Source organism: Eptatretus burgeri, chromosome 9, assembly GCF_056783735.1.
Source record: "Eptatretus burgeri isolate ZD-2024b chromosome 9, Ebu_testis_v1, whole genome shotgun sequence".
Taxonomy (NCBI): Eukaryota; Metazoa; Chordata; class Myxini; order Myxiniformes; family Myxinidae; genus Eptatretus; species Eptatretus burgeri.
Window position 1 is genome coordinate 104,251,889 of NC_140969.1, and position 13,716 is coordinate 104,265,604.

General features: G+C 44.6%; 1 protein-coding gene across 4 annotated transcripts in view; it reads left to right on the forward strand.

The window, feature by feature from the left end:
• The window catches only part of LOC147020814 (uncharacterized), a 125,187-nt gene that overhangs the window by 72,376 nt on the left and 39,095 nt on the right, over positions 1–13,716 (forward strand). For all 4 annotated transcript variants that reach the window (XR_015061971.1, XM_085896448.1, XM_085896446.1 and 1 more), the window contains exons 10-11: positions 147–248; positions 8,936–11,344. Coding sequence is in view for 3 of the 4 variants with exons in the window: in XM_085896448.1 (XP_085752574.1) it covers positions 147–248; positions 8,936–11,344 (2,511 nt within the window). In the remaining variant the exon portion in view is untranslated. The remainder of the gene's footprint in view (positions 1–146; positions 249–8,935; positions 11,345–13,716) is intronic.

Here is a 13,716-nt window from a genome sequence, read left to right on the forward strand (position 1 = left end):
TGATGGTTTAGTTTTGGCCGCACAATATATTTGTTTGGAACTTCCTTGTGCTCCAGCACTTGTGGTTTTGAAAAACAGACTTTAACATTGTTGCTTCTTTTGTTGCTATTTTTGCTGCTGTTAATTATATATTTAATGTTTTTCAGTGGAGCGCAAGCAGATAGATTTTGAGTATTTTGCACAACTACTTGCAAAAGAGGAGGAAGAGCGTAACCGCCCGAAGAAACGTAAAAAGCGTTCACGCAAATGTAAGTAAAATATTTTGACAGAGAATGATTTTTTTTTAATTTTTTTTAATTTAATTTTTTGGGCTTTTTCCATTTGATTCATCCAGTGAACTCGTATTGGAGCTCTATATACATCACAATCAGCATGTGAAAACAAGGGACAGTGATGCATTTTACATGGATTCACAAGAACATTTGGAGAAAATTAATAAATTAAGAGTATATGGGATTTTAACTTTATTTAGCCTCAACTTTAAATATCCCTGAGTTCAGATTGGCATTTTGTTTTTTTGTTTTATTTTTCTGTTTGAGTGAAACTGCGGTGCATTGGGACATTCCTTCTAGCAGGGTAATTAATAACACATTGGTACTTGATATCATTGACCAAGAACAGGAGTGAGAGGCGGTCTCATGCATGCAAGTTTCCCTAATCAGTGGCGAGTGTTTGTGCGCATGCGTGCAGTCATAAACATAAACGCCGATACTTCTTTTTTTGGAACCTGCACAATCATATATGTATGTATGTATGTATGTATGTATATATATATATATATATATATATATATATATATATATATATATATATATATATATATATATATATATATTTTTTTTTTTTGAAGATAAAATAAGATCGATCACTGGGAAGAAAGTTTTAATAAAGTTATGTTTCGATCCCATCAGAGACAGGATTAAAAAACAGATACGGTGTAATTTATACATAACGTTGAGAGATTAATCATCCTGATTAATAACACCTGGATTGACGTCACTTTGTCAATTAACGAATTGCTTCTTCGATACGTTCTGTGAAAGTGCTCGGGGTGATTGTCACATGCAGTGTGTTTACAGACGTTTGAGCTGTTGACATAATGCTTGATATGCAGGGTGTAAATCAATATGTCTATTAATTGAATTGTCATTTGAATACCAGGCCTCTTGCAGCTGTCTCGACATTCGGTTGTCCGCTTATCCGATCACCTCAACCTCAGTGAACATGAATTGATGATCTTGTCCGATCACCTCAACCTCAGTGAACATGAATTGATGGTCTTGTCTGATGCTGTGCCTTGTGATGTGGGAGAGCGGATCCTTTCTATGTACGGCTAACTGGAATTCATGTGTCGCCTTGTTTTTAGTCTCTTTGAGGTCTCTCCAATACACTGGACCCCTGCACACTTTGTTCTACAATTCTTCTACAATGAAGAATAGGGGGATGAATCAAGCCCCTGCACACTTTGCACTAACTCGGTTGAGCTCGCCCCACCCAATAGTTCTGGCACAAATGTTCTGCTGGTCCGGACCCCCCCCCCCTCTCGCCATACTGCCAATGTGCCATGCCAATCCGCATGTCCGTTGATGGAGCATTCACGGCACGGGTTTTGGTGGGACCACTTGGCGAAGGGGTCCGGTGACAAAGCCAGATAACTTGAATACAGCGAATGGAATGCGAGGCGAAGGTGTGCATAAGCATAAGCAGAAGGAGATAGGTAGGTGCAAGAGGAAATGAAAGTGAAATGTGTGAGAGAATGACAGTGAAAGGCATAAGAGAAGAGAAATGAAAGGGCAGATGAAGCTGGACGGACAAGAGCCCAGACTGCTGACTCTCCTTTCAACTATCTCCAGACTCAAGCAGACTGGACAGTCGACTCTCATAGATTGATGTGCTCCACCTTTTATCCACGGCTCATTCTCTCCCATTGGTGGAATATCGGCTCGGGGGAGGGGGGTGGGGCACCCTCTTCTCTGCAATTAATTAGCGCAATCGGGATCGGCTCTCTGAGGATCCGGGATGTGGAATGCTGCCAGAAAATGTTTTGGCATGCTGTCCCCCTCAAGATGATTGATGTGTCATCTGTTGCGGACTTCTTGAGAGGAAATGCATGGAGCCGGTTCAAGGCGGTTTGGGGAGTTTTGAAAGAGAAGGCCAACGTCTCAGGTCAGGTATGGGAGCATGTGCCAGAACAGCGCGTCGCTGCGTCCACTTTCCGCCGGTACTCCAGGGGCCTCCGTCTGGCCGTCCCCCAGGCAGATGCCAGGCCCATCCCCATCTCCTTGAGATGATGGTCAACCTGCTGTAACCATGAGGCACGTGGTCGGCCCACTGGCCTCCTCCACTCATGAGACTCCCTCGCTGAGAGAATCTGGTGAGCAGGATCAGCGTCAGGAAAACGAGCCACATGTCCATACAGCCGCAGCTGACGCTCACGGACTATGCAGGTAACAAATCTCATCCGAGTCTCTCTCAGCAACCGCTCGTTGGACACAAAATCCGACCAGCGATAGCCAAGGATTCTCCGAAGAGACCTGGTACCAAAGGAATTAAGTCTCCGTCTCAGATCCTTGGTCAAAGTCCAAGTCTCGCACCCATAGAGCAAGACTGGAAGTACCAAGGACCTGAAGACTCGGACTTTCGTCCTCCCGCACAGGTACCGGCAACGCCACACCCCATGATCCAGTGAATCCATGACTCCCCAGGCCCGACCCAGACGTCTATTGACCTCCGGCTCACAACCTGCGGAGACATGAATATCACTGCCAAGGTAAGTGAATCTATCCACGACCTCAACATCCTCACCACAAACAGACACAGACAGGACAGCAGCATCCAAGATGTCACCGAAAGCCTGGATCTTTGTTTTGACCCAAGAAACTGTAATCCCAACGGCTCCGACTCCTCATTCAGTACCTCGAGGGCCCCCAAGAGGATGTCTAAAGTCTCCGCAAAGATGACTGCATCATCTGCAAAATCAAGGTCCGAGATCTTGACATTGCCAAACGATGCACCGCAACTTGATCTCTCCGACATCCTCCCAAAATCCAGTCCATACAAGTGCTGAAAAGTGTGGGGCAAGTACACATCCCTGACGAACTCCAGTAACAACTGGAAATAAGTCAGAGGCGGTACCACCACACTTCACAGCACTCTCAGTACCAGAGTAGAGTTCAGACATCAGATCGATCAGTTTCGGTGGCACCCCACGAAGACCAAGAATCCTCCAGAGGACATCCCGATTCACTGAATCGAACGCTTTACAGAGATCAACATAGGCTGCAAGCAGCCCCTGCCGAAACTCTCGTCTGCGTTCGGTGAGTACACGAAGTGCAAGGATACGGTCAATCGTTGACCTCTTTGGTGTAAAGCCTGACTGCTCTGGACGCTGGTGCTCAAGCAGATGGTGGCGAACCCTATCAAGAATTATCCGAGCAAAGACCTTGCCCGGCACTGAGAGCAGCGGTCACCCTCGGTAGTTGTTGCAGTCTTGGCGATCACCCTTCCTTTCCAGAGAGGGACAACAAGGCCCCTCTTCCAGTCAGTTGGGATGATGCCTGTGTTCCAGGCAGAGCACAAAACTGCATGCAACGACGCGAGTGCAGCATTTCCACCAGCCTTGAGAAGTTCGGCATGGATGCCACAGATCCCTGGAGCTTTGCCCCGTTTCAACTGGTTCACCGCAGCCCGTGTTTCCACAAGCGATGGTGGACCACAGTTGATTCGAGGGTCAGCAACAGGGATTGTAACACCCTTGACGTCCAACTCGACAGCTGGGGGATCAGCCTGGTACAACCGTCAAGTAACCGGCCCAGCGGGCCTTCACTTCAGACTCCTCTGTCAAGAGCCTACCACTCTCTGCTCGAACTGCAGTGCTCCGAGGGATGGGCTTGGATGAACGTAATGCGCGAATTCCCTGTAAGCGGGACGAGAATCACCTGTCCACAGGTGATGCTCTACCCCTCACAGATTCCTCGCACATAGGCCTCCTTGTCCACCCTCAGTGCACGTACAGTTTTACGCCTCAGCTCCCTGAACAGCTCGGCTCTGCCATTCAGCCTGGCCCTGCGACTCTGGTCAATGGTATCCAGTGTCCCTTGAGAGACAAAATTCTTCTTTGCCCTGCGGTGAACTCCAAGGCATCCACCGGCAACATCAAGGACGGTGGTCTTGAAGGTGTTCCACAACTCTTCAGGACCCCCAAAGCACCCAGACTCCCCCCAAGTGTCCACTCAGCCTGTTCGCAAACTCCTCAGCTACTCTCTCATCCCTGAGCTTGGCAACATCCAGCCTAGGCTGGGATGGTACCATTCTCCAGGATTTAAGGTGCAGCTTTAGAGTTGCTACAACAAGCCTGTGGTCAGTATTGAGGAACTGAGCACTCCGGTAGACCCTGCAGTTCTGGATCATCCTCCAGCGACCGCCAATGAGGACATGGTCAATCTCCTTTGCCACACCGCCAGCGTTGGAATACCAAGTCCAGCGATGAGCTTGCGGGCGCTGAAACCATGACCCAGCCACCCTAAGTCCATGACTTCTTGCAAAGTCAAGGAACTTAGTGCTATTCTGGTTCATAGTTCCTGACCCATGGGGACCAACACACACCTCATAACCATCCCTATCAGTTCCAGTCGATGCATTGAAATCCCCCAAGACTAGAAGTGTATCTCGTCTGGGGCACTGGTCAACCACAGACTCGAGTGTGGCGTAGAATGCATCCTTCACGGTGAGATCACTCGCCTCAGTCGGAGCGTAAATAGAGACCAGGGAAATGACACCTAAGGAGTGACGAATCCTTAATCTCATAATACGCTCGTTGACCGGTGTTACCTCAATTATCATTGGGGTCAGCTTATTGGACACAGCTACAGCAACTCCTTGGGTATGGTAACCATCAGAGCGACCAGACCAGTAGTAGGTGTAACCACCCACCATTATCTCGCCGCAATCCGGTCTCCGAACCTCAGAGAGAGCTGCAATCCCGATGTCCAAACGCTTGAGCTCAGATGATAACAGAGACAGGTGATCATCCTCTCTTAGGGATAGGACATTCCAGGCACCCACCCGAAGGGACCGCCTCAGGTTAACCCAAGGAGACCGCCGTCTGGTGGACGACACCAGCACCACTCCGACACACTCTCCCGCAATCTGACCCAGGATGTTACCCCGTGGTTTCCTCCCTATCAAAGATTGGGGGTCCCGAAGGCTTTGCCCCAATCCCATCATCCGGTGAGCTGCCCTGCGAAGGGAAGCTGCACAGGAGGTACTCCCACGGAGTGGGTTTTCAGATTTTTTTGCGTTTTTGCGTTTTGCGGAATGAAGCGTTTTACGGTGGCTGGAGTGCAAATCCTGCCACCAACCTCCTAATAAGAAGTAACCCAACTGCAGGAGGACGTCCGCAGACACAGTTGGGCACTAGATATGGATGGCCGTTGGCTCACAAGGAGCTCCTCCGCCCTTTGACAGGTTTTGTTTTTAATCCTGCTGGGTGTCCATATCCAAACACCCTCCTCACCAGAAAACCTGGTGGGGGAGACGGTTTAGTCGCCGACAACCCGACCATGGAACAGGTTAGTACAGGTTTACATGGTACCTGTAGCAGGTCACAGATCGAACCTGACCTGACTAAGCCAACGTCTGCTGAGGTTTTAATGGATTAAAAAGTGGGAAAATTGTGTTTGCACTGTGAGGTGCAAGTAATATGGCTGCAGATGACAATGTGGAAGTAGGAAATTAACATGTATTTGACACCTAATATTCCAGCCATAAAAAAACATTGCCTCAAGAAAAAGCCCAACCCCTGCACAGCAGGGAAAAATGGCTGTAAAAACGGTCATTTTTTTTTTTTGGACACCTAATATATACACTCGCAACACAGATCTGCTTCCATGAACACAGTACACGTAACTAAATAAAATACTGTAAAATAACTCGAATTATACTATGAGAGTGGCTCTTGCCCACTCGAAGCCAGAACCGTAACAAAATATATATATATATATATATATATATATATATATATATATATATATATATATATATATATATATATATATATTTATTGTTACGGTGGTGGAAATTCACAGAATACCATTCAGATTCCCCAGAGATCAGTTATTTCGATAAGTACATGTTTCAGGTTAGGTTCCCCCACCGATGTGTAAAGGGAATTGTTTGTGTGCCGGGCTGTGCATCTTTGAGTTAGCCGTTATTCTTTTTCTATCTTTTATTTTAAACAAACAACATCTCCTCAACAACAAACTCTCCAACCACTCTGCCACCACCACAACGCCAACAACTCTACAACCACGCCATCTCCACCACAACGCCAACAACTCTACAACCACGCCATCCCCACCACAATGCCAACAAACTCTACAACCACGCCATCCCCACCACAACGTCAACAACTCCACAACCACGTCATCCCCACCACAGCGCCATCAACATCGCGACACAATCACGCCCGCCTCAGTAACGGCGGCAAGATGCCGTCGACGCGGACACGCCGCGCCACGATAGGAGCCACATTCTCCAGCGTCTGTGTGCAAATCAGCCGTGAAGACGGCTGATTACCATAATCAGATCAAAACGGACTTTGCCGTGAAGGGAACTGGCCAATCAGAGGTGAAAGGAGCGGAGCCAGCCTGGGGCGAAGGTTCAAGGGTGAAAGGGGGAAGTGCCGGCTCCGGGTGGCGAAACGTACAGCGGCTTCACCCCTCGGGGCTATAAAAAGGCGCGTTGGGACGCCGAGAGATCAGATCGTTGGCGGGCGAGGGGATCGTTGGCGGGCAAGCAGTTCGTTGGTGGTTCGTCGAGGAGAGCGGAGCGCGAAGAGTCGGGCGCGCCACCAGCCCCAACCAACCAAGCCAGCGGTTCGACGAGGAGAGCGGAGCGTGGGGAGTCGGGTACGCCGCCAGGCCCCCGACCGACCAAGTCGCCATTTGGGCCGCTGCCACGTTGGCAACGGGCCAGCGAGACAAAGACCACCGAGTCGCCACCAAGGGGCGGCAAGGTAACCAGCCTGGTCTCTCAGAGCCCTCGGTCAACCAGGCTCCTGAGTTGGAAATAAAGGCTCGTGAGCCCTTTTCTTTCCTTGGGTTTTTGTGTAAGAGTCTGTGGCGCCTTGTCTTCCCTTAAGTAGAACTGCCATAAGTACGTGCTTGTATAGAAACATAGAACTCTGCTTTTGGCTTTGCTCGTGTCTTGTCCCCATCCCCCCGTTGACTGCTTACGTGTTGAAAATAAATGCCCATTGTTCAAATGTTCACCTGCTCGTTTGCGTCATTTTCTTTGTATTGACTGCCTCGGCACGTATCGGGAATTAACTGGCTAATTAAGCCGATAGAAGAGATAATCTGGTCTGATGGGACTTGCTCAGCTATGCACACTGAACAGGCACGCTTAAGCGGCTTGTGTCCGTACAAGTTCCCGTCGAGGTATCAACGCTCGGTATTTCTGTCTGCGCGAATAGTTAGGTATATCGACAATTCAGTGATTGACCCTATAGTGCGTGGACAGAGTATTGACTAGTTTATGGTGCGTTAAGGCATCCGTGGCTGGTTTCTGGGGTTGGTCCGGAAAGCCACGACTGGATTGCGGACTTCGGTGGGCGCACGACCGCGATTTGGCTGAAGCGGTCGTCCACACGCCGAACACGGCGGAAATGTACAACAATATATATATATATATATATATATATATATATATATATATATATATATATATATATATATATATATATATGTATACATACACGCATTGTATATTAATGTACATCCTTCATTTGTAAAGATTGATGTTGATTATTTCACAAACAGTTCAGATTTAAGACGAAAAATGCACATTGTGGTTAAAGATGTTCATCTGATTTGAAGTGCATGTTATTTTGCTGTAACTTTTGATTAAAAACGTACATTTAGAAATTTAAATGCAATAATAATACCATTCCTTTCACACTGTCAAAGTGCATAGTGCTGCCACAGCAGTTTCATTTGCAAGGAGTACAGTCCTGGATGTGTCGCCACTCCGACGCAGGTTTCCCCTGAATGGTTATTACCCCAGTACACTGGTAATCAGTTCACCGACTTCAGAAGGATGACAGGCTGAGTCAACCCTATGTGGTGTTGATTCAACTGCCACCAGGATTTTGAACTCGGGACCCTAAGTTCCAAAGCCAGCTGCCTTTACTAGGCCAACCCCAGGTTTACATTTAAATGTACAACCAAATAAATGTCGTTTTTCATCAAAGTGCTGATTCAGTGTGTGCATCTCACCATTGTTAAACCTGGCCTGCTTGGCATTCTCATTTGAGCACTTAGCTCATGTCGAGTGGGATTCAAGTTTCAAATCCCATCTACTGTGTTGCTTTGTCCATTGTCCACTAAAGCTTTTCTAATGCACATAAAAGTACAATGATGTTTTCCTTTGCTGTTGCCTTGCATGGCCTTGCAGGCTGTTGCCTTGCATTGCATGTTGTTGCTTTGCTGTTTGTACAAGTTCCCCCATCAGTGTTGGATTGCTGTTTAAAATATTCAAGAAATCTTAAAATCCCATCTTGTCATCCATTCTGTCAAAAGATGACATTATTCTTCAATGAAGATTTATAAAAGTATCATTGTGATCAACAAATACTTATCTGGAGACATGAACTTGTTAACACCAGATTAGAAAGCTGTTATTTTATGCCTTGAGTTGTGTACTAAGTAGTGTGTGCATTCTATACTCGTACTGGCATACACAACCATCCTTGAGCATGTTGTGGAACGTCGGCCGAGCTCCTCACTCTTTTTCTGTGTAATAAAGTGATTGTATGAATTGCAGACGGTGTTCCAAAAAGTCTGTTTTCTTGTATGAGATAAATAATTGGAGTTTTATAATGATCTTTAAGGTCTTCTTGGCTGATTTGATTGTTTGTTTTTTGTTTTTTTTACAGCATTTTCTGCATCCAAGTGTGACCCTGAAAATAGAGAGGAAGAACTTGGGGAATGTGTCTCAACTTCCAGAGGCCGCGGCAGAGGTCGAGGCCAAACTTCTCAGACACGGAAGAGGGGTGGGAGACGTAAGGGTGTTTTAGAAAATGAGAAAAATTATCAAAAGAAGAGGACGAGTCATCGTAAAGGAGCGAGCCGATCTTCCAAAGATGACGCTGCCTTTACACAAGAGAAGACCGGCTCAATGGAATGTCCCGATGATGAGCATTTGAGTAGCTTTTCCTCTTTCAATGATAATGTTGATCAATCAAATCGGGCAGAACATGAGGAGGAAGGGAAGGAGAAGAAAGGGTCAGGTAAGCGAGGTAGACGAAAAAAAGGTCCACAGGGGACTCAGAGAATAAATGAAAGCAGAAATTCAAATGAGGATAATTCTGTTTTGCTTCCTGAGGAATTGGCTGTCGATGGTGCTCAACAAGAAGCCGATCATGAAAAACCTTCACAAAGGAAAAAAAGAAAAGGAGCAAAAAAGACAGAGTTGAAAAGTCAATTGGATCAGATGTGTCTAGAAACCTGTGAGAAAGGGCAAGAGGTAGAACTGGAAAATGTTATCGATATTGAAGGTAGTAATGGGTGTGAAGTCCACAATGCGATTATGGAGGAGAGACGTGTCGTAGACAACTCCACAGAGTTTGAAAATAGGGGCTTATGTACTCAGATAGGTGATTCTATATCTGGAGTCCCAATACAAAGTCTTGCAAAAGATGGGAAAGTCCTCGGAGAGGTTCCAGCTGAAACAAATGATAAAATAGAAGTCTCGATTCAATCAGTTGGAGTTTGTACAGAAAACACGACTGATAACAAGACTGTTAACATGACAGAGGCACATGGAGATGGAGATGCTGATGCTGTGCAAAAACAGCATAGTTCTAATAAGAGGAAACGGAAAAGAAAATCGGATGATGATGTTGATGACTATGATGATGGAGGGCATGGAACGGATATATTTTTCAATGTGATCTGTGTGGAAACCACAATTGAAATGAGAACCAAAGACGTCGACATACAATTGCAAAAGAAAACAAAACAAAAAGCCAGCAAAATTGAATCGAGAAAAAGTTTAGATGATGAAAATATCGACGTGCCCTTTGAACAGTTAGAAAGTCAAAATGAATCTGGTCATAAGTGTTCAGCCTTCGGTGGGACCGACTCTGATGGGGACACGGGGATGTTTATAATGGGTAATTGCAGCTCAAGCCAAGGAGGTAACCTTGGAAATATGATTGTTAATCAGGATTTGAATGACTGCAATGTAATGGAAGACACAGGAGATGGGGATGGGTTGGAACTGCAGCCAGTGCTGAAAGAGCAGCAACAACAGAAACCAGATTGTCCTGGATTAATGTCGGAGAACCTGGGGCCTGTGCCACAGTACATACAGTCTGTGGCAGAACATTCCAGACTAAAAGAATCTGAATCGAAGAGGAATTTCGCACAAAAGATCGATGAGCAGGTGGTGGAACCTGAGAAGGAACAAAGTTTCAATTTTGATTTTGAAAAGACAGGAATACAGAAACCAATTGAAAGTTCTGTATTGGGGCTTCCAGAGAGTCCATGCCCTGAAATGCCCCCGTTAGAAGATGAGCTCATGTGTACAGACTTTTTGGAGAATAAATTGCTATCGAGGCCAAATCTAATGCCTGCAGAGGAATGTGATTTTGGTCTCAAAGAGGCATCTGAGTTTGTAAACGGCTCAGGGTTTGTTATAGAGGAACCAAGAATAAAAGTGAAATCATGCAGTGATGAGAAATTACTGTTGTCTCAACAACTTGTTCTAACAGAGGAAAAGGAGCTTATAGATAGGTTGAAGGTTCTATCATCAAAGGAATTGGTAGAAAGCCAGAAGCTAGCTCACAGAGCAAGTACAGAGCTGAAACAATTGTCTTTGGATGTCCAAGAACAGTTGAGGTCGGAGCTTGGAGAAAGGTCAGTAAAAGGTTTGGTGGAGAACGATGAATCATGGCTCACAAATAAGCAGAAGCCAATGGAGGTTTCGGCAGATAGGCCATCGCAAGCTCACGGGCTCCAGCAGAAAGAATATGCTCGTGTTGAGAAGCAATTGCTTCCCCTGGAGAATCCAGTTCAGGTGAGCAAGACAGCGTTTGTGGGAAAACCTGTGCAACATGAAAGCTCCATGTCGGTGGAAGATTCAGTAATGTCAGGACAAGTTGATGGAATCCACCACAAGGATGATATGGAATCAACGTTGACGGTGAAAAAAGTGAATTCCATCGTTTCAGAGGAAATGGATGATATTGGGAAGGCTGACGATGAGAAAAAAAGAGGAATGCTGAAAATATTTGAAAAAGAGAGTGGAATTAAAATGAAAGAAGGAATTGCAGAGATTAAAGGTAAAAGTTTATTATTTTTTTTTTTTTTTGTTACGGTTTGCTTCACTTCAGTCTCACTTTTGTCTCAAATGCCAAGTAATGTAGCCAAGACTTTTGCTTTTGCAAAATATTACAGATAGTTACTATCGCTGAGTTGGTAGAATGGCCTTGAGGTACACATTCTCTCCTCTGAGCCATCTCGCCTGAGTTTGAATGTTGGGCCAGCTATAAACTGTCATTCTGGTGTCTCAGAGTTGGTGGACATTAAAGATCCCACGGTGTCCTTCACAAAAAGTAGGCGAGATATCGCTGGTACTCTGAACAAATTCATCATAATTTGCTCAACTGTGACCTCTGGAGGCCACCTCGCAGCATGAATCGAGCCTTGAGGGCAAGAGTTCGATCGGCCACAATCAGAAGAAATAGCATCTCTGCAGACACGTTTCGCCCTTGTTAGAGCTCATCAATACAGTACAGCGTAATTTAGATTTCCTCCTTCATTGGAAATCTGGATGCTTGCTCAGAAATTTTTTTTCTTTCTCCTGTTGTCATTAGACAATTACTCTGAAATCTACCCTTCTCAAAACGCCACACAAACGTTTACCTTCTCCTGCGAATGAAATACAACATTGTCTCAATTCCACAAAAAATGACCATCAGTCCATGACTTTGTATCACTTGTTTTGTCGAGCTAATGAAAAGATGTACTCCACAACCATCTGGATATACACACTATTTTATCAGCAGTCATTCACAGTGCACTTGAGGATGTTGAATGATCAGGGTAACTTGCAGCGTATTCAGTTGAATTACAAATCATGTAAAAGCCAAGACGACTTCAAAGAAGGTAGATGGAGGTTGTTTTCACCCGTCGTGTCTGTCTGTCTCTGTGTTTGTTACTTGCGAAAATCAAAGATTTTTCAAGTATATTGGTTGGTCTTGTGCGTTTGTCTGTCTGTCTGTCGTTTGTTTGTTTGTCAATTGCCTACAAGTCACAATTTTAAACCAATCTTCACAAAACTTTACCACTTGGTAAAGTTTGTCATGAGCAAGAAGCCTATTTTTGAGGTGAAAAGGTCAACAACTTTGTCGGATTTCTAAAATCCTCAATTTTCATCTAATTGACTTGAAGTTTGAGCAGGATTTGAAAATCAGGTCAATGACTTAAATCACCAATTATTTTTGAGCTCAACATAGGCCTCATTTCTAAAATCGTCATTTTTCATCCGATTGCCTTTTACTTTTTCTTTTTTCGTATACACTGTCGAGGCTCATACATGAGAGCTAAAAAGTTGAAAATTAAACAGAAATTGCAGAGTGCATTACTGAATAGGGAAACCAACTCTTTTTGAGATTAAAAGGTCAACTCAAGGTCAAACTTCTAAAAAATAATCAATTTTCATCTGATTGACCTTTGCTTTGAGATTGTCAGTTCAAATCTTTATGAAATGGACAATTTAATGAATCCATGGCAACCATTGTTGAGGGGGGTGGATTTTGCAAGTATCGTGTTCTGCACGACGTCTTTTTCTTGTTCGTTTGTTTGGCTGTTGGCAAGATATCTCAAAAAGTTATGAACAGATTCAGACGAAATTTTGTGGACAGGTTGGGTGTGTGACCTGGATAAACTGATTAGATTTTTGTGAAGATCAGGATCTGGAGACAGATACTAGAATTAAAAAAATATTTATCTTGTGATTCTTAACCATTATGAGATGGGACCAAAAACTATATATAGCATGATATCTCAAAAAGGTATGGACAGAATCGGATGAAACTTGGTGGACAAGTTGGATGTATGACAAGGACCAATTGATTCAATTTTGGTGAAGATCCAGATCCAGATGAGAATTTTTTAAGTGATTGATCACCATTGAGAAAAAGGGACAAAAGCTATCTACTGTATGGCATATCATCTCAAAAAGTTGTGGATGAGTTGTGATGGCTGGGTGGATGAGTTTGTTTGGTGACAACAACAAGCCCATTCGATTTTGTTTCAGGTCAGCAGATTTGGCCTATCGGTGTGATACAAAACATAACTGTTCAGTATGGCGGAGGTATGTGATCAACGTTTGTACCAAGTGCCGTTCTAGTTTGAACGAGAATGGTCAGTATTCTCATTCCAAATAGAACGGCACTGATGGGCAAGTCATTATAATCTATTTGGCTGTTGTTTTATCAGTCCATATGACTCTATCACATACCAAACTACTTCACCTAATTTCATCCAAATTCGTCCATAACTTTGACATATCATGGTATATTATCATTTTTGGCTCCATCTCTCAATGGTGAAGAATCAATTTATAAAAAAAAAAAATTGTTTCCAGATTCGGATCTTCACCAAAATCGAATCAATTCGTCCTTGTCACACACCCAACTGTCCACCAAGT